This window comes from Saccopteryx bilineata, chromosome 6 (genome assembly GCF_036850765.1).
Source record: "Saccopteryx bilineata isolate mSacBil1 chromosome 6, mSacBil1_pri_phased_curated, whole genome shotgun sequence".
Classification (NCBI taxonomy): Eukaryota; Metazoa; Chordata; class Mammalia; order Chiroptera; family Emballonuridae; genus Saccopteryx; species Saccopteryx bilineata.
Window position 1 is genome coordinate 199,722,667 of NC_089495.1, and position 19,485 is coordinate 199,742,151.

The following is a 19,485-nucleotide window of genomic DNA, read 5'->3' on the forward strand; positions in this document are numbered from 1 at the left end:
GGTGTGTCAACTGATGTTTATCAGTTGTAACAAATGTATCACTCTGCTGGTAAATATTAATAATGGGGAAGGTTGTCCATGTGCTATGAACCTAAAAATTGAAACAGTGTCAGATTCCACATTGCAGTTAAATTTCAAGAAACTAACACCTCTTGAGTTTGATTTCTATATCATTATCCACAATTATCTGGAAAGGCAATTAAAATACTTCTTCTGTTTTCCAATGACGTGTCTGAGTGAGGTGAAATTTTCTTCATGTACTTCAGCCAAAATAACATACCACCACATATTGAAAGCAGAAGCAAGAAGCAAATCCAGCTGTCTTCTCTCAAGTCAGACCTTAAAAATAAAACCACACTATTCTCCTCACTAATTTTCTTTTGTTGCTTTGAAAAATATCATTATTTAGGTTAGCATATGCGGTGGTTTAAGAACACATTCACACATTCCCTTCCCTTCGAGAGGCAGAGCCGAACTCCCTTCCCCTGAGCGTGGGCTGGGCTTGCTGAGTCATTTCCAATGAACAAAATATGACAGTGGTGATGGTATGTGACTTCCAAGGCTGGGTCATAAAAGACACTGTGGCCTGACCAGGCGGTGGTGCAGTGGATAGAACGTCGGACTGGGATGCAGAGGACCCAGGTTCGAAACCCCAAGGTTGTCAGCTTGAGCGCGGGCTCACCAGCTTGAGCACAGGGTTGCTGGCTGGAATGTGGGATCATAGACATGACCCCAAAGTGGCTGGCTTGAGTCCAAGGTCACTGGCTTGGGTAGCAAGCAAGGGGTCACTTGCTCTGCTGTAGCCCCCCAGTCAAGGCACATATGAGAAAGAAGTCAATGAACAACTAAGGTGCTACAACGAAGAATTGATGCTTCTTATCTCTCTCCCTACCATCTGTCTGTCCCTATATGTCCCTCTCATTGTCTCTCTCTGTTACAAAAAAAAAGACATTGTGGTTTCCACCTTGTTCATGAGTGGGGATCACACTGGGGGAAGCTAGCTTCCATGTTGTGAGGAGGCTCAAGCAGTCATACGGAGAGGCTCACATGGCAAGAGCCATGTGAGTGAGCCATCTTGAAAGTGTTTCCTCCAGTCCCACCTAAACCTTGAGTTGACCATAACCTATCAGAGATCCTGAGATAGGACCACCTGGCCAAGCTGCTCCTGGATTCTTGATGCACAGAAATTGTGTGAGATATAAATGTTTACTGTTTTAAGCCGCCGATATTGAACTCATCTGCTATGCGGCAATAGAGAATTAGTATGACAGATAATGGATTTTATGTTTCCATGAATAATACATTTATTTTAATTCCTCAGGTTTTCATTTCTAATTAGGTAAATATCGATCCATAGAAACCAATTAAACAAAAGCTTGTAGGGATTCTCAGTTTTTAAGAATATAAAGGGGCGATGAAACAAAACAAAACAAAAAAAAAAGAAGACTATTGCCCTAAACTCTGCACATTTCCTCTTTACTAAACTTTCCTCAAATTATCTCATAGCAGAACACCGTTTGTTTTCCATCGGGAGGCTGACTGAGATAACACCACCAAAACATTATCAGTGGTTGTTGCTGTCCAGTGAAGTATGCATGATTTTTTTTTCCTTCTTTTTTTTCCCCCCTGCACTTTGAAGATTTTCTGCAACAAGAATGCATTATTTTTATATAATTAGGAGAAAAGAAACTTCCCTTTGCAAAACTCATCAAAAGTGAAAGTCAGAGCTGTGTTTCCACTAGATTAAGTCATCGGTTTCCAGGTGCCCTGCAGAGCCCAGGTGGCCCCAATGTGCCCAGGGCTGGGGTGGAACAGGAGTGGGGTGGGTGACGTGCCAGCACCCCTCAGCCGCCCTACCCCAATCAGAATAACTCTTTCCTCTGCTTTACATATTGGTTTTCTGCAAAATATTTCATTTAAAGTTTCCACTGCTTAAAAAAGAAACAGTCTGAAAACCCTTACCATGAGCATAACAATGAAGAGCTAAACTTAGATTACCGAAGAATCACTCAAACTCTTGAATGCCAGTCGAGTTTCCGTAAAGAAAACCCTACAGGTTGTGAGAGAATAGAAGCCCTATAGTCAGACATCCCAAGGGAGGCTGGGCCCACGTGGCCTTGGAAGGAAGCTGCTGCTAGAGATGAAGAGCTTATCCAGGGACCCCCGCAACGCAAAGGGCCTGAGGTCAGCAGAAACGCCAGCGTCTCTAAGGCCCAAAGAGACACAGATCAGAACCACAAGGGAGTGGTTCTCTTGTCTTCTAGGAAAACCAAACGCATGAGGTGCCAGGAACTCCTGGTTGTTGGAAGCCTGGGCCACTGATCTGCCTTCAAGTCCTGGGTCTGACACGTGACACCTGTGAGACCTCAGCCCGTGACACAGCCGCTCCAATGGGGGATCTTTCAAATGGGGTGTGAGAAGGTAAAAGGAGGCAGCCATTTTGGAAAAACAGTTTGGCAGTTGTTTTTTTAAGTTAAACATAAATTTATCTTATGACCCAGCAATGCCATTCCTAGGTAACTCCCCGAGACATGAATACATACGTCCCCACACAGGCTTGCACAGAAACGTTCTTAGCAGCATTATTCATCATAACCCCAAATGAAAATAATCTAAATGTTCCTCAACTGGTGAATGGATAAACAAGTGTGGTCTGTCCATACGCCGGGCTACAACAGGACAATTAAAAGGGGATGACATCCTCATATATACCACACTCTGGATGTATCTTCAAAACGTTCTTCTCAATGAAGAAGCCATCGCGAAAGAGCACACACCGTATGAATCCAGGTAATGAAATGTCCAGAAAAGCAAACAGAGGCAGAGAAGAGATCAGTGCTGCCCAGTGGGAACCAGGAAGGGGCTACAAATGGGCACCAAGTTTCTTTCTGGGGTGACGAAGTGTTCTGAAATTGGGTTGTGGTGATGGATGGACAATTCTAAATTTTCTGAAAACTGTTGAACAATACCCTTTAAACAGGCACATTTTATGGTATGCAAATTGAATTTCAATAAAGCTGTTTTTGAAAAACTGGCTGTAGGAACAGGAGGATGAGGCTCAGGTAGGTCTGAGGCCAGGGAGGGCCCCTGGAGCCCAGACATCAGCCCAAGAGCAGGCAGCTTCAGGGAAGGAAGTTTGGTGAGTCCCCCCACCCCCCACTGCCTCTCTCTGGAAAGACTCACATTGCCCTGTGGGGGAGGTTGACTCAGCCACTGCTGTGAGCTCAGGGGAGGGGGGGCTGCCACCCCACGTTGCCATCCCGCTGTGAGCTAACGCCCCCGCAGCCTCCCCGACACCAGCTCCCCCACAGCACAGGGCTGCCATTCTGGCCAGCTCTGAGCAGCAGCTCCGTCATGCTGGCAGGAAGCTGAGCACAGCTGGGCCAGAAAGCCTGCTGACCTATGACAGCTTCACAACCCTCCTCCAAACTCAGCCACCTGGGGACCCCCAGGGCACCTCTCACCTGCCCCACAGCCTGCCCCAGTGCAGGACACTGGCCCTCCACCCTCACTTGGCTGTCACCAGAGCCAGGGATCCAGCCCATGGCACCTGGCACTTTTCTCATTCAAACTTAAATATTCAGTTTGGCAAGAGCAAAACCACCAAAAAACTTACATGCCCATCAGTAAGGAACCAGTTCAAAAACCCTGGTGGCTTCATACCGTGGAATACTACTCAGCAGTTAAAAAGAATAACACAGATCTAGTAGTCCACTATAGATGTACTGACATAAAAACATCTCCAGAATATACTGTTGGGTGAAAAAAAGGAAACTGCAGAATAATGTATCCAGGATGTCATCATTTACTTAAAAACCAAAACGAAAAATCCCACTAGCTCTCTATTTCTCCAAGCCTACAAATACACAGGTAAGTGAGGAAAATGCCTGGAAGGTAACCCATCAAGCAAACAGCAGTACTCATTACAGAAGGAAGAGGGGGTGGGGTGGGAGGGAGAGGGGAAGGGAGGGAACTTTCACTCCATACACTTCTGTGCTGGATTTTTTATGAGAAGCATGTTTGTGTATATTTGGGTTCTTTAAAGACATTAAAGTCTGAAAGAAAGAAAGAGAGAGAGAGAGAGAGAGAAAGAAAGAGGGAGGGAGGGAGGGAGGGAGGGAAAAAGAGAGAGAGAGAGAGAGAAAGAAAGAAAGAAAGAAAGAGAGAGAGAGAGAAAGAAGGAAGGAAGGAAGGAAGGAAGGAAGGAAGGAAGGAAGGAAGGAAGGAAGGAAAGAAAGAAAGAAAGAAAGAAAGAAAGAAAGAAAGAAAGAAAGAAAGAAAGAAGAAAATAGAAAAGAAAAGAAAAAGTGTGTGAAAATGGTCACTGTGCTGGTGCAAAGTTCAGCTGTCACATCCAGGATCTTGTCTAATTCCTGCCAAACCCCCCTGAGGGCAAGGCTCAACCGCCCATTTTTCGGATTAAGAAATGGGACCCAGAGAGGTGAAGTCAGCTGTTGAAAGTCACAGGCAGGGCTGAGGACCCCCTGGTGCTCTTTCTAACCAGAACCCACGGGAGGGCTCTGGGGGCGGGCTCAGGGCTGCCTGCCGGCTCAGGGCTGCCTGCCGGCTCAGGGCTGTGTGACCTTCTGAAGCAGCAGGGCCAGCTCACTGGCCTCTGTGAAGCCCCTTCAGGGAGGGAGATGGGATCTGTCAGGGAAGAGGGGAGTGAAAGATGAAAGGAGAGCTGATGAACTATCGCCCACGACAAAGATTAAACATCATGATGTGCCCCACTGAGTGGGATGGGTCTGCCACGTCACCCAGCAAATCACACGTGGGAAGGAGCCTTGCAGGGTCGTGTCCCCTGAGTCTGGGACTGCATGCCTCTGGGGGGGGGGGGTGGCTGCTCAGCCCAGGCTCTCGGCTGGGTGCTTCCAGGGTGGCCCCTTGCCCACTCCCCAGAGCGCTGTTTATCAGGACAGAAAAGCAGCAGAGGGTTCTAGAAGCTGAGGAGCAACAGACATAAAACCCAGCGCCCTCCAGGGCAGCAGGTGCCACCGTGTCTGTTCTCTCACTACTTTAGCACTAAGTGTCTGGAGGGTGTGCAGAAGCAGGAGCCCCGAGGGACCCAGGAAACACTGGCTGGGTCCCCTCCAGGGACAGCCAGAAAGGATCTGTATACAGACAGGGACCGGAGGCTGCTGGCGGGACCACCAACCACCACACACACACACACACCCCTCAGCTGCACAGTGAGCAGGCGTGGCCTCTTAGGGAATGCTCAGGGAAGAGGGCTTTGGTCAAATCATGGGTCCTCCCCTCATCCTTCTGATGGGAAGCAACCCAACGAGGCCAGTGACAAGAGCTTGGATCCTGGGGTGTTCTGATCCTGCTCTGCCACCTTGGTCAAAGTTTTGAACCTCTCTGAGTCTCAATTTTCCCATCTGTAAAAAGAGTGTTTTATACCTGCCTGTCGGATATCATGATTTCTGGGGCACATAATAATAATAATAATAATAATATAATAATAATAATAATAATAATATAATAATAATAATAATAATATAATTAAATAAAATGTGAAAACAGATTATATGAGTATATATGTGTTTATGTTTATTTAGTCATTCATTTTGTAAAGTGAAAGTGTCCTAGAAAGCACTGTGCATATTCTTCTGCTTCCAGACATTATGAACATAACTAGGATTATTTATATACATAATAATTTATATATTCATACTTATAACAATGTTTATATTATATACCACTTTATATTATATAACCATTGTGTGGTTGTTTTCTTACGTGTTATTATATTTGTATTATTTTACTACATTTTTATTCTATTTTATTTCATTATATACATATAAGTATATATGTATACTTACATATATGTATATATATAACGAAATGTTCAAGAACTTCACAGCAAGCCCTTGAGGTGGAAACAATTGTTATCCCCATTTCTGGAGGTGGAAACTGAGGTGCAGGAAGGGAAGTGACTTGTCTACCTGCCAGGGTCACAAAGGGAAAAAACTGACCAAGTCTGTGGGAGACCAGCTCTGTGTGACTGAGCAGAGCCCATGCGGTTAACCACCCCCTCCACCATCTACCTGCGCAGGAAAGCTAAGTGAAAAGGACCCCGCCCCCCGCCCCTACCCCCACCCCCCCACACAGAGCCCAGCAGGTGGTCCGGCACACACAGGGGGGCCTAAGAAAGGCAAGGCCCTCTGAGCTTTGAGCTCTGGGAGGAGAGAGATGCGATCCGACCAGTTCACCAGATATGTAGCATGCTAATGTGCAAGAAGTAGGTTGTCAGTAAATATTTGTGGCAAGGAAGGAAAATCAGGATGATGTTCATTAGCCAAAGGCTGGGTGGGGTTCTTATTGCACACAAAAAAAGTCTAAGATAAATTCGGAGCGTCCCCCCAAGGCGCGGGGGATGGCCAGCTTCCCCCACCCCAGCCCGCTGCGCCCCTGCTGCACAGAATCTGAGGGGGCCAGACCCTGACCAGGAGGCATCAAGGCTGCAGCGAGCCAGGCTCAGAGCGGCCTACCTTCCTCGACGTCGTTCCTCAGGGAGGCCTCCAGCAGGGCCACGCTGGCCTCGAAGGCCACCTTCTTCCTGCGGCCGCCGCCGCTGCGTTTCCGCTCGTGCTTGCGCTTGCGGTGCTGCAGGTCCTGCTCATACTGCGCCCACTTCTTCAGCTGCTGCGCGCGGCGCTTCTGGGCGGCCCGCAGCCGCTCCAGCGTGGGCACCTTCTCCAGCAGCTGCAGCTCGGTCAGCAGGTCCACGTGGCTGGCCATGGCCCCCGCGCCTGCCCACGCCGCGGCTGGGGGCTAGCACGGTGTGCCCGGGGCCGGCGGAGCGCGGCGGCTCCGGTGGGGCTGGGGCCTCATGGTGGGGCCTGTGGCAAGGAGAGAGACACAGGTGGACACGCTTGTCAGGCTCAAAACCTGGATCTGATTATGTCATAATCAAAACAACTTTTTGCTATCTTATTGTTTTTTCTTCTCTTTTCTAAAGATATAATTGACCTGTACATTGTGTAAGTTAAGGTGTTGGTCTGACCCTGGCCGGTTTGCTCAGTGGTAGAGCATCTGGCCCAGCGTTTGGTCCCAGGTTTGATTCTGGGTCAGAGCACACAGGAGAGGCGATAATCTGCTTCTCTACCTTGTCCTTTCCCCCTTCTCTCTCTCTCTCTCTCTCTCTCATCCCCTCCCACAGCCATGGCTTGATTGAAGCAAGTTGGCCCCAGCACTGAGAATGGTTCCATAGCCTGACTCAGGTGCTAAAATATAGCTCAGCTGTTGAGCAATGGCCATAGATGAGCAGAGCATTACCCCATAGGGGGCTTGCCAATTGGATCCTAGTTGGACACATGTGGGAGATTGTCTCTCTGCCTCCCTGCATCTATCTCACTTAAGAAAAAAAAAGTATTGATCAGATACATTTATATAAATATATTGCTACATGATTGCAATTGTAGTGTTAGCTAACACCATCACATGGTACCATTTCTTGTGGTTATATTGTTATAGCATACAAGAGTGTTATATTGTTATAAGAATGAACTGTTATACTGTTATAACATATAAGGTGTTTATTGTAATTTTAAAGGAACGAGTACTATATTTTTAATTTCTCGGTACTAATCTGTCATATGCTAAATGCTGACAGATATAAAAAACTGAAACAGAAGCTCTCTGGGATTCTTCATTTTAAGAGGATAAAGGGGTCCTAACACCAAAAGGTTTGGTAATTGCTGAACTACTGAGACCTAGAAAATCTCAGTTGATGTGTCCCTCTTTGATCTTTAAAGAAAAAATTCTTAAGTCACACTTTTTGCTGTCATTGATTCCTGGACCACATGAGGTCAACAAACTTTCAGAGTTTGAAGCCCATGGGCTCTCAGACGAAGAAGGAAAGGGTCTTGGGACAACGTGACCCTCTTACGCCTGTTTTCCCACCTATAAAATGTTGTATCCACCTCCCAGAATTTATAGGATGTTCAGGAATAAAAAGGGCTGACCAAAAATGTTACACACCCAGTAGAGTAGCAAAGAGAAACCAGCCTGGAGGAAGAAGAGCAGGGACATGTAAAGACAGAGTATCTGAGAACCCCCAGGCAACGCTGGTGGAGAACTGGGGATTGTGGGCAGCAGAGAAAGCCTGGCGCAGGTCTACATTTGCACGATGTGAAAATTTCTGTTGTCACAAAGAGGACCAGAACGGCCTTGTGCTTTAGGAAGTGACTGTTATTTCCTGATTTCCCCTGCCTCATTTTTCACTCAAGGGCTGCCTGTCTTCAAGAGGCTCCAGACCGGGCAGGGTTCAGCCTTAGCCCAGCCCAGCCCGCTGAGTGCTCAGGTCGGGTCAGAATGTTGTTCAGGTCTCTCCCAGCTCTGAGACAGGAAGACGGACAGGCGGAATGGGGAAGGGGCTAGCTTGGCAATACTCCCAGGGCACAGGTCAGGGGATCTGAGTGGACCTGGCCCCAAGGGGAAGCAGAAACCGTGGCCAGGCTGAGCAGGAAACAGCAAACTGGCTTTGGTTGCCTTTTGTTTTCTTTTGAATACCTTACAAAGCTTTTAAAATAAATTAATTAAACTTTTATTTTGATATCATTGTAGTAGATTCACATGCAGCTGTAACAAGTAACACAGAGAGATGCCGTGTACCCTTTATCCAATTTATCCAAGTGGTAGCGTCTTGCAAAACTACAGTATAATATCACAACTAGGAACCTGACATTGATGCACTCTAGTAATCTCATTCAGATTTCGCCAGTTTGTGCAAGTGTGTGTTCAGTCTTATGCGATTTCATTACATAGGTAGGTTTGTGTATCCACCACTATAGTCAAGATACAAACAGTTCCATCACACAAGGATCCATCACACACACACACACACACACACACACACACACCACATTCTTGTCCTTGCCCGTGGCAATCACGAATCTGTTGCCCATCTCTAGAATTTTGTCATTTCAAAAATGTTATATAAATAGAATCAGACAGTAGGTAACCTTTTGAGACTGGCTTGTTTTACTCAGCACAATTCCTATAAGATTCACCCAGGTTATTGCCTGTACTGATGGTTCATTCCTTTTTAATAGCTGAGTAGTATTCCATTGTGTGGATGTGCCCCTGTATGTATGTAACCATTCATACATCGAAGAACATCTGGGTTGTTCCTGGTTTGGGGCTATTATTACATTCATTTATAGGTTTTTATATGAACATAAGTTTTCACTTCTCTGGACGAAATGCCCAGGAGTACAACTGCTAGCTTGTAGGCTAATTCCATGTCTGGTGCTCTAAGAAACTGTCAAACTTTTCCAGAGTGGCTGGACTATTTTCTATTCCCACCAGCAACATACGAGTGATCCAGTTTCTCTGCCAACATTTGGTGTTGTCGCTGGCTTTTATTTTAGCCATTTAGAGAGATATTTTGGTTGCCTTTTTAAAAGGAACTCAGAGTTAAATGTACAACCATACTGTATCGTCATGTTGGTCAGAACTCACTGGGAGCTAGTGGGCCACGTGTTTACTTTTCCCACATCCTTAAGCGATTAAACGTTCACGAACACCTGCTCTGTGACAAGCCCTGATTCAGAGACGGGTGAGGGACCAGCTCTGCTTTCAAGGAAAACCCAGTCTCTCTGTCTGTCACTCTATCTATAAATTCACTTAATTCTCTTGACAAGCTAATGAGGTAGGTACTATTATCATCCATCCCCCTTTCATAGATAAAGAAAGTGAGACACAGAGAGATTAAGTAATGTACCCAACATCACACAGCTAGAAAAGGAAAGAGCCAATCTGCCTGGGGTTATCAGGAAAGGTTCTCCAGAAGAAAGGACAACTGATAACCCCAAAGGGTGAGTAGGAAGGAGTTCACCAGGTCAGAGGTAGAGACACGGGTTGAGAAGGAGCTTGGTAACATCAGAAGGAGCTTGGTAACATCCAAAGGCATGCAGAGGGACTGACCATCGTGGGAGGAGTTCTGAAAACAATATACACAAACATGGCTTGGGACAGAGCTGCCCAGCCCAAAGGGAACAGAAGTTCTGGAGGGTAATGGTGAGCAGCTTGTGATTATGGGCCAGAACCAACCAGAGAGCCCTCTGTGGTCCACAACATGGTCCACACCATGTTGTTCAACATTATAATTCATTGGTTGCATCTAAAACTTGGAAATTTCATAGTCAAAATGAATGTTCAGCTTTTCTTAGAACAGCTCAGTACTTGGCCATGCTGGGATCACATGGAAACAGTCAGCACGTGTGGAGTGGGACTGTCCCCTCCATATGGAGCATAATTTTTTTTTTACCATAGTCCCCACCACCTCCCATTACTCTCACCTGACCTCCCTCACCAAATGACATTACATGCTCACTCCTATGGTCATTTGAGTTTGCAAGCCCTGTCTTAGGCAGAGTGAGACAGCAGTCTCCAAATATCTGGAGGTGCGATCTGCACCAGAAAGGGAAGGTAGTCTATGCGCCTCCCCAGGGCAGAACAGGACCAAGGTGCCGGGGAGCCACCGTGTACACCCACAGAACAGACACTGGCCTCTGGAGCTGTCCAACAAGCACTTCAGCAAGCACTGTCTCAGCAGGCGGCAAATTCTTCATCACTCCCTGGACTATAAGATTTCCACTGTGTCCGATCAAGCTGAGTGCTCTGTAAGCCTTCTCTCAACCCTAAGGTGCCGTACCCAGACAATGACTTGCTTCTTCATCATTAAGCATTGACTGATCACCTGCAAAGTGGGAGGCACCAAAAACATGCTAAGCTTGCTAGGCCTGAAGATGAGAACAATCCTGCCAATCCCTTACAGTGTGAAAGTACTTCATCCCTCCCCAAAAACTTGCCCAGCCACCATCTCAGCCAAGTGGAAAGAGAATCCACTCCGGAGGGATTTTCAGAAGTACGGGACAAGGCTCAATACAGCAGGGACTCAGAGAGGACAAATATCCCCTTTTCACTTCCTTTTTAATCTGTCAGGTTTGCTCCAGGAGAAAGTGTCAGTTCGGTACTAACAGACCTCTAACATCATTATAACCGTGCCAATCTCCCTTGTAAACAAAGAGAAAGCAGCCCTCAGGCTCATGGCCTTGGGCAAGCGATGGTACCCAGGATAGCCTGTAATGACATTTCGTTGTGTTTTCTGTGGGTGTGTTTTCACCGTTACTGTTTATTTGTGGTAGTGATACGAAATTTCCTTTTGGAATAAATCTTCTTCAGTGAAAAGCTAGCACGGTGGGTAGCCAAGAAGGAAAATAAACGGTGGTGGTCTTTAGTGATGGCAAAAATTGTAGGTGATGGACATTTGGGAAACAAACCTGGCCGCTGATGCCCAGTGATGACAATCTTATTAGAGAGGCACTCGTACGAGCTCATTATGTCGTCTGACAAGTAGTTATCAGGCATCTATCTACCACATGCCAGGCCTGTGCCAAGGGCTGGGGAGGCAGCAGAGTCGGAGATAGGCACAGTCCCTGCCCACTGGACAAAATGGAGGCACAAGGGAGTGGGTGACAGGCTCCAAGGACACAGAGCAGCACCTCAAATCCTGGCCTGACTCCCAGTGTGGTGCTCCCTCCCGGGTCCCACGGCGGTGAGCCTTCGGCAGACAGAAGGCACTCTCTGCAGAGACCTCCCTGGCTGGGGCAGTTTGCTGGGGGTAGGGGGGTGGGGGGAGAGGAATTAAGAGCAGTTGCCCAGCCCCCTGGAGAAAAGTGAGGACAACGCCTCCCAAGGGCCAATGAAAGGGGGCCAGAGCACATTTTCTCCAACTTGGCTCTCCGGGCCAGCCCCTCCCGCCTCGCCCCTCTGCATTCCCGGGAGCTGGGGCTCCAGGACAGCTCCCTCCTGACTGCCGGTTTCCAGGTGACCTAGTTTCCCCCAATAGACCCGCACACCTCCTCCCACCGCCGGCCGAGAACACCCTGCTCGGTCCAATTAAAGAATTGCCACCCTGTTGCTAACACAGCAGCTGGGCGTCTCCCTAGACAGGGCACTGCTGGGGGTGCTGGGGTAGCCCTCAGAGGTCCTGGCTCCAAAGGGCGGGGGACGGGCCCGTCCGGAAACCGGCCTTGCCCTTCTAGACATGGTCCCGGGTGGGGATGGAGACACAGCCCACACTGCCAGGACTCGGGGCGGCAACAGCCTCAGCCACACCTCAGAGGGATCCCCAAAAACCTCCTCTGTAGAGAGACCCGCTTCATGGAGGCACGGAGCCCAGTGTGTTGTGGGAACATCCAGATGGACCGTCCTGTGGAGAACTGGGCTCGTGGGGCCACAAGCGGGCTGGCCAGGCGGTGTGGGAGGGGTCTGCCAGGGCCAGGTGCGGGGAGGGTGTAGGTCATCAGGAAGAGCGTGTGATGGGAGAAGAGAAATCAGAAGCAATGAAGACTAGAATGGGGAACTTAATTTTTCAACAAATGGCTAAGTGAGTTCTGGCTGAATGAACTGAAATAGCCTGACTGTGGAAGCCCGAGGCCGAGGCACTTGACCCTCGGCGAGGCAGGGACAGGCTGTTGGGTGAGTCCTGATTCCAGCATCTATTGCTGTCTGACACAGTCTGCACCTGATTCCTCCTGCTGCATCTGCTAACCCTCGCTCCTCCGAGGAGGGAAACGGAGTCAGGAGACATCGGGGAAGCAGGGGCTGCGCTCCGGAAAGCTGAGCCTTCGGGTGGAAAGGGGGAGGAAGATGCTGGGTCTCTGGGGGCTGGTGGAGGGGGCACGGGCAGGATGCACTATAGAACCCCCCCCCCCAAATGAAGACTATTACAAGAGTATTGACTGGGGAGAATATACCTCTGGGTAAACAAGAAGAGGAAGAAAGGCATGGGTCCCTTGGAAGATGTTTGATGGCAGCCCTTGTAAGGACCCCATTACCATCCCATGCATGTTCCCTGGTTGGCAGAGCCCGTCAGTAACAGCCTAAGTCCGGGCACAGTGATTGGCTGGGGATAGGCACATGACCCAAACGGGCCCAATCAGAAACTCCTTCTTTCCACCAGCCTGTAAACCCAAAGCATGGACCCCAGTTGCTGCTGGAAGTGATCTTGCCACCAGCCGTAGAGGAAGCCAATACTTGGGAGTTAGAGGAGAGAAACAGTCCTTTAACTTAAGGGCCTCTGGACTCCAGCTATCCAAACCAACAAAATCCCCTATATCATTGAAACCAGTTGGATTGAATTTTGTTACTCATAGCCAAAAGCCCCCTAACAGACAGCGATGCTATTTTTAGGGATGCAGGAATAGAGACCCCAGAAGAAAGATGAGTGACCTCCACTTCCCCCTATAATGGCTATGTAGGGCCCATCAGGCCCAAGCTGAGGGCTAGCCTTGCGGAAGGGTGGGGAGGCCCAAACCAGGTCCCTGCCTCCTCCTGGGATGGGAGAGAAGGGCCCGAGCCTTGTGACTCCTCCATCCCAGGGAGCAGCTGGCTGACACATCTTTGGACTCGAGCCTAGTGCCTTGAGAAAAACAACACGAAGAAAGGTGAATTTAAAAAAGAAGAGGTTTTAAAGCATGAGTCAGACAGTGTCTCAAAGTTCACACTGTTAAAAGAAAAATGTTAAGATAGTTTATTTTTTGAGCAGCCCACATCCAGGCCTGGGTAACCCCGTAGCTCCGGAGCTCTCGCGATGCTGCCGGACCACACCAGCCACGAAGAGCCGCTGCCCAGCCAGCACGCACCCCACTGAGTCCCCAGCCCCCCGGAGTGAGACTGCACTTTCCTGACTGCGGCTCCAAAGGCCTGGGACAAGAAAGCATCATGGAAGCTGAGGACCTCCAGGAGAAGCTGACCTGTCTGTCTGTCTGTCTGGACTATTTTGAGAATCTGGTGCCCATGGAGTGCGGGGCCTGCCTGTGCCACAGCTGGGCCCCGGGCACCACTGCGGCTCGTATGTGAGGATGAGCAGCAGCCTCTCTGCTTGCCGTGTAAGGAGCCCCTGGGACACCAGGCTCCATCGTGGCACCCATCCACAAGGCCTTCCCGAGCTACTGGGAAAACTTTTAAGACAATGTAGCCTAACTGCCAAGATGAAGAAGGTCATGCACTTACAGGATATGGAGGTGATGAACACCACAGAGTCACCCTGGTGGGGTAGCTCGGTTGGTTAAACATCATCCGGATACACCAAGGTTGTGGGTTCAATCCCCAGTCAAAGCCCATTCAAGAATCAACCAACGCATGTATAACTAAGTGGAACAACAAATCAATGTTTCACACACCCTCTTTTCCTTCCTCTCTATCTAAAATCAATTCTAAAAGAAAATTATTTTTTAAAAGAGTGCTACAGAGTGGGAGACCAAGATGAAGAGCGAGCCAGCGATGGAGATTCCGCGCAGAGTCCGCACACCACTTCCTGGCTGAGGAAGGGCAACAAAGAAGAGGAGACAGAAGAAACCGCCCGAGAGGCTCCATCCAATCATCAGTCCTTGATGAAGCTCACCTCAGAGGTCGGGGAGAAAAGCCAGGGCTCCGGCCTGAGATTATTGCTCCCTTTTTGTAGAAGTGTCCTTCCTGACCGGTGCCTTAGGCACATAGCACGGACATCCCACTTTAGGCTCATCTCACCTTTTCTGAAACTTTGACGGAGCTATAGAATCCAAATTCAATTCGGTCGCGTAATTCCCCTTCCCAGTAGGTACTGACGTCCCTCACTCCCGGGGACCAGAAAACGGACCCCCGCGACCCCTACCTACTCTGCCCACGCTATCCCTCTTCCTCACTCGACTGGGTCTCAGCCTTCACGTGTTCAGCCTGCCGTCCACTTGCCAATTGTGTATAATGCATGTATGAGTTTATTAACATCTCGAAAGACGTTGAAAACCACTTCGGTATTTACACTATGCTAGCTTCTTCACAGGATGCTTCTGTGTGCACGACTCTTGTAACAGCTCAGTGAGGTGGAAGTTAACATCCTATTTTTACAAGTGAGACAACAAACCTTGTGGAGTAAGGCACTCCTTATTGCTTAACTGGCAAATGGGCGTGTTGGGATGGAATTCAGATCTGTTGGAAAGGAAAGCCTACAATGTTTTCTACTCTGCGTTTATTTGCAAGCACTTATTGAATTCAGATGGTAGGTCAGCATCGCTTTTGTTTCTTATTTTCTTCCCCGTTTTTACCCTGCGTCTGTGCTTTCCCTCACTTTACCTCCCTACTCCCGATTGTAGGCGCTCAAGGCTCCTGAAAGTTACTGAGTAGTCATTTTTAAAGTAACGATTGTTTCCCCGTAGACCATTTGGAATGTGCAAAATGTGTAAAGAAATTAAAGTCATCGATGATTCAAAGGAAGAAAAAATAAAAACACAAAAAAGTTTTTTTTTTCTTGTTCTTAAACTATTCTTCTGCACACAATACTGGCAGCAGTTGGGAGGAAGGCGGCGAGTGCTTTGTCCTGAGCTTCCTGTAGCACTGAGCACAAGAGGAAAGGGAAACAAAACACGGCCTCGGCGCCCAGCCCCCTCCGGCTCACGTGGGACCCACTTTCCCTCCTAAGGATGCACACCCCTGCACTCCCACAGCACACTGATTTGAATAACAGCATCCCCCTCCCCCTCCATAAAGATGCTTTACTTATGAGCAGAGTGCTTTCTGGGGCCCTTGGTGCTCCAAATATCTGAATTGGAAATAAATGAGCCTTGTCTCCCCCCAGCCTGATTCTCGGAGGATTTTGTGGACTGACTGTCCTATCCCTGCTGGGATGAACCTTCTAGACGTTGGGCACAATCACCCTAGACAGACATCCTGGTTTTAAATCTGTGGTGGGATGCGGGTCCCCAAGGGTTGGCTCCTTGACTCTACCACTCCCTGCTGTGCTCAGATCCTTCATTTAGACCTGTAAGTGGTGGTCCTAGGCTTGGCCCTGACTTGTCACTATCTCCTGTAGGCCATTGACTGTGACCCAATGTGGCAAGACTTGAGGGCGGGGGCTCAGGAGAGGGCAGCAGGACTCAGAATGCGTACGTGCACCACGAACAAAGAGTGATCTCTCAACCCATGTACCGTGGGCTCCGTGGGGGAAAAGAACCCTGCCCGGCGTTGGGAGAGCAGCCCAGATGACCTCTCTCTGAACTGGTGGGGCCACACTGGGAGTATGGGCCCTGGGCCTTACCAAAAGCCATGAGGGTAAGGATTAGCTTTGTTACAAGAGTTGGGATCATGGCGTGGCAAAACGAAGATGTGGGATCAGGCCGGCGTGAGGGAAAACGAACTTTATGTTAACAATTCAACAAAGCCCAGCCATGGTACCAGGCTGGGGTCCCTACCACCAAGAACCCCATGACCACCCATGAGACTGCAGTGAGAGAAGGCCCTGGTCCAGCAGACAGACCATATGGGTTAGCAGCAAGCACTCCATCAGGTGGATCGGCAGCCCAGCACTTGGTACCCACCAGGCTCGGCAGCCTGTTAGGACCATTCCAACTACATCCTGATGGATGATGCTTTGGATTCATTCTACCTGTGACAGTGAGACGGCTTTCTCAGGCTCAGCTCCAAGAAAACTTCAAAGGAAGCCACGGCTCGAACAAATGAAGGATAACCCAGGAACACACCAGTCTTCCACGCTGAGCTTGTCCCCGAGAACCAGAGCCCACATAGAGGCCCACACACTTGTGGGTAAGAATGCCAATGTGGGGGAGGCTGCAGGGGACAGAATGAAGGTGCCAAGGATGGGGCACACACAAAGCTGACATGATGTCTACGAATACATTACTCAGTCACAGTGACAGTGCTAAACCAAAGCGCCTGTCTTCTAAAGAAAGCTTATGTAATAGTTAAGCACAGGGAACCAGGAGTCAAATTACACATACTGTTTCTCCAGGCTGCAGGGAGTGTGGTCCAACCCCTGCCTTCGCGGGAAGACAAACACTCCCTCTGCAGCTGGAGGGATCATTTTCCGAAGGAGGTCACCTGTAGCCACACAACACCCTCCCGGGTTACACACTTATTCAACAGGGCACAGCCATTCACATTGGCTAAGCCGGAGTGGCCCCTGTCTCCTCTGTCTCCCTCTCTCAGCATGATGGGCTTGGCCAAAACTTGCTCTGTTGTGCCAGTTCTTAGGTTGTTGTGGCTACTTAGAGCGCTGCGAGGGCAGGCGTTACGAGGCTATGTGTGATAACGGGAGAGATGAGTGTTCTGGTTGATTAGTAACGCCTGCCACAGATAAAGGAGTGGGAAGTGGCTGCGAGCACACTGGGCACGCAACTCTGTTCTGCGTCATGCTTACCTCAACTTGGACTTCCGTACTTGCCTTTGCCCCACTGTTCAAAATCCTTTAGTCTCAAACACAAATATCTAGAAAATGATCCAATCGAGGGGAAGGGCCTCTCAAATTCCAGTGTATCAGCCAAACAACCCAAAATCACCATAGCCTCCAAGATACGTAAGAATCAAGAATACCTTAGGTTATAATAGGAGTTTCTCCAAAAACGTGCAGTAGGGGGTAGAATGGTTAGATCCAGGTTCTAGGAAGTTGCCATCCTTGGCTCGAGCCCTCTCAAGTCAAGGATGGCAGCCCCTGCAGCTGACTGTCACCTCTCCCAACTCTGAACTGGAGAGTAGGGAGATGAACCGCCTGCTGGTAACTGGGCGGAGTCCGTTCTCAAAGGGGGAGGGGCAAAGGCGCGGATCCCAGCCTGGGAGCACCGTCCTGTCCTTCCCAAGCATCTTGTACCCCGCACCATTACCAACATAAAGGAGGAAGGGGACCATGGTCTGCTTCCTAACAAGACCCTTCTCTCTGCTTCAGAAACCCCAGCAAGCTCTCTTTTCCCCTTTAGCCAGGGGTGTTCCCAGCCAGTGAGGAAGTAGCTGGGATGGGAACTTTAAAAAGATTTTCATATTGCTTGTTCACTGAAGGTTAGAGAATAATTCCAAGGGAACAAGGACAATAAAGAAGCCCAGCCTTGGACTCCCCCTCTCACCAAGAGCACTTTCTCATTTTCCACTTCACCCAGCAGCTCCCAAACCAGACTCGTAACTGCAACTGTCCTCTGTCCTCCACTCTCTGAGTGATGACATCGTCAGCCAGCTAAATCAGGAAGTTCCCAGATGCTCTGCGTTTTGGTATGAAGTTCCCATCCAATACGCAGGCGGTCTTTGAAGTCTCTGAGGACTCGGTGTGTGACCTTCCAGGTCACCACCCAGAGAAAAGCGCGCTGCAGTAGACTGCCTTTACATTACTTCGGTTCCTCCCCTCTTTGATCCGCAGCCAAAGTTCCTTCGCTTTGATTCCCTCCTCCCGGCTCCTCTTGGATGTACAGAACTCCAAGCATACCTCTGCTTCCCCTCTGACCGGCTTTAGTTCCACTGAACGTGGCAAATTCTCTGTAGGCCACAGATTCAATCCCACTTTGGTCTACACTCAGCTGGCTGGGTCCTGATATTATTTCCATCATCTCACTCATCATTTTCTCCAGCAAATTACTGAACACCCTCCTTATTTGACATCCGCTGTTACTGGTCAACGAGTGCCAGTGAAGGTTCTCCCCTAATTCACTTTCATTTTTTACTTAAAGTCACATAAATATTTACTGTCATCTACTATGCGCTAAGCAAGACAGTGGGGGGGGGCGGGGCAGCGTTAGCTCAGAGGGTCCCTTAACGAGCAAAACTATTGAACAGAAAGGTTCTGCTTCTAATAACAGCAGGGTAGCTCTTAGCAGACCTCTCCTCTCACATATAACTCTACACATACATGCATGTAGATAACCTATTGAAAGGCACTAGATTTGTTCTACAACAAGCATATAGAAACCAGAGGGGAGGCAACACTTGAAAGAAAGAAAAGGCAATAAATAATGTCCATGTTTTTATAGCTTTTAACCCGAAGGAAGACCCAAGCCAATGGTGGCTACAATTTGGATAGAAATCTTTACTTTACTGTTTGAAGAATTAGAAGACAGAATTCAGGTAACTATAGCTAAAATGTAAGGAGAGACAGCCCAGAAGAGGGTCACAAAACAGTAGCCCCAAATTCTGAGTTTACATCCTGCCCACATCTCTCTGGATAATGCATGCATAGGGCAGGTTCCAAGCAGCCCAACTAAGGCTAACACAACCAAAGAAAGACTTCAGCTGCTGCCCACTCAAGGGAAACTGAGTTTACAGTTTAAGTTTGGTCAAGTTGATTGCCTAAAAACTTAAGAAATACAATATAATAGAATCAAGAGTCTCTCCAAGTCTCATTCACAATATTCAGGATGTAATACAAAATTACTAGAAAAAAATGTTTTAATTGAATAGGAAAATGTGGTCCAAACTCAAGAAGAAAGTCTACAGAGATGTACCCCAAGAGGACCCAGATGTTGGCGTTAAAAGATAAAAATTTTAAAGTTGCTGTTAAACTCTGCTCAAGGGTGTAAAGGAAAATATGCTTGCAATAAATGAACAAATAGGAAATATCAGCTACAGTATAGAAACTACAAAGAGAACAAAAACTATTAATTAGATCCGCTACATCCCCACCAACACCTTCCTCTGTACTAATTGAGTTGTGCTTTT

The 19,485-nt window shown here is 48.4% G+C and overlaps 1 protein-coding gene across 1 annotated transcript in view; it reads right to left on the minus strand.

Moving 5' to 3' along the window:
• PPP1R16B (protein phosphatase 1 regulatory subunit 16B) overlaps nucleotides 1–19,485 on the minus strand; it is a 96,684-nt gene that overhangs the window by 62,147 nt on the left and 15,052 nt on the right. Inside the window, 1 exon segment of the mRNA XM_066234714.1 lies at nucleotides 6,498–6,848. Within this exon segment, the coding sequence (XP_066090811.1) occupies nucleotides 6,498–6,747 (250 nt within the window). The 5' untranslated portion in view covers nucleotides 6,748–6,848.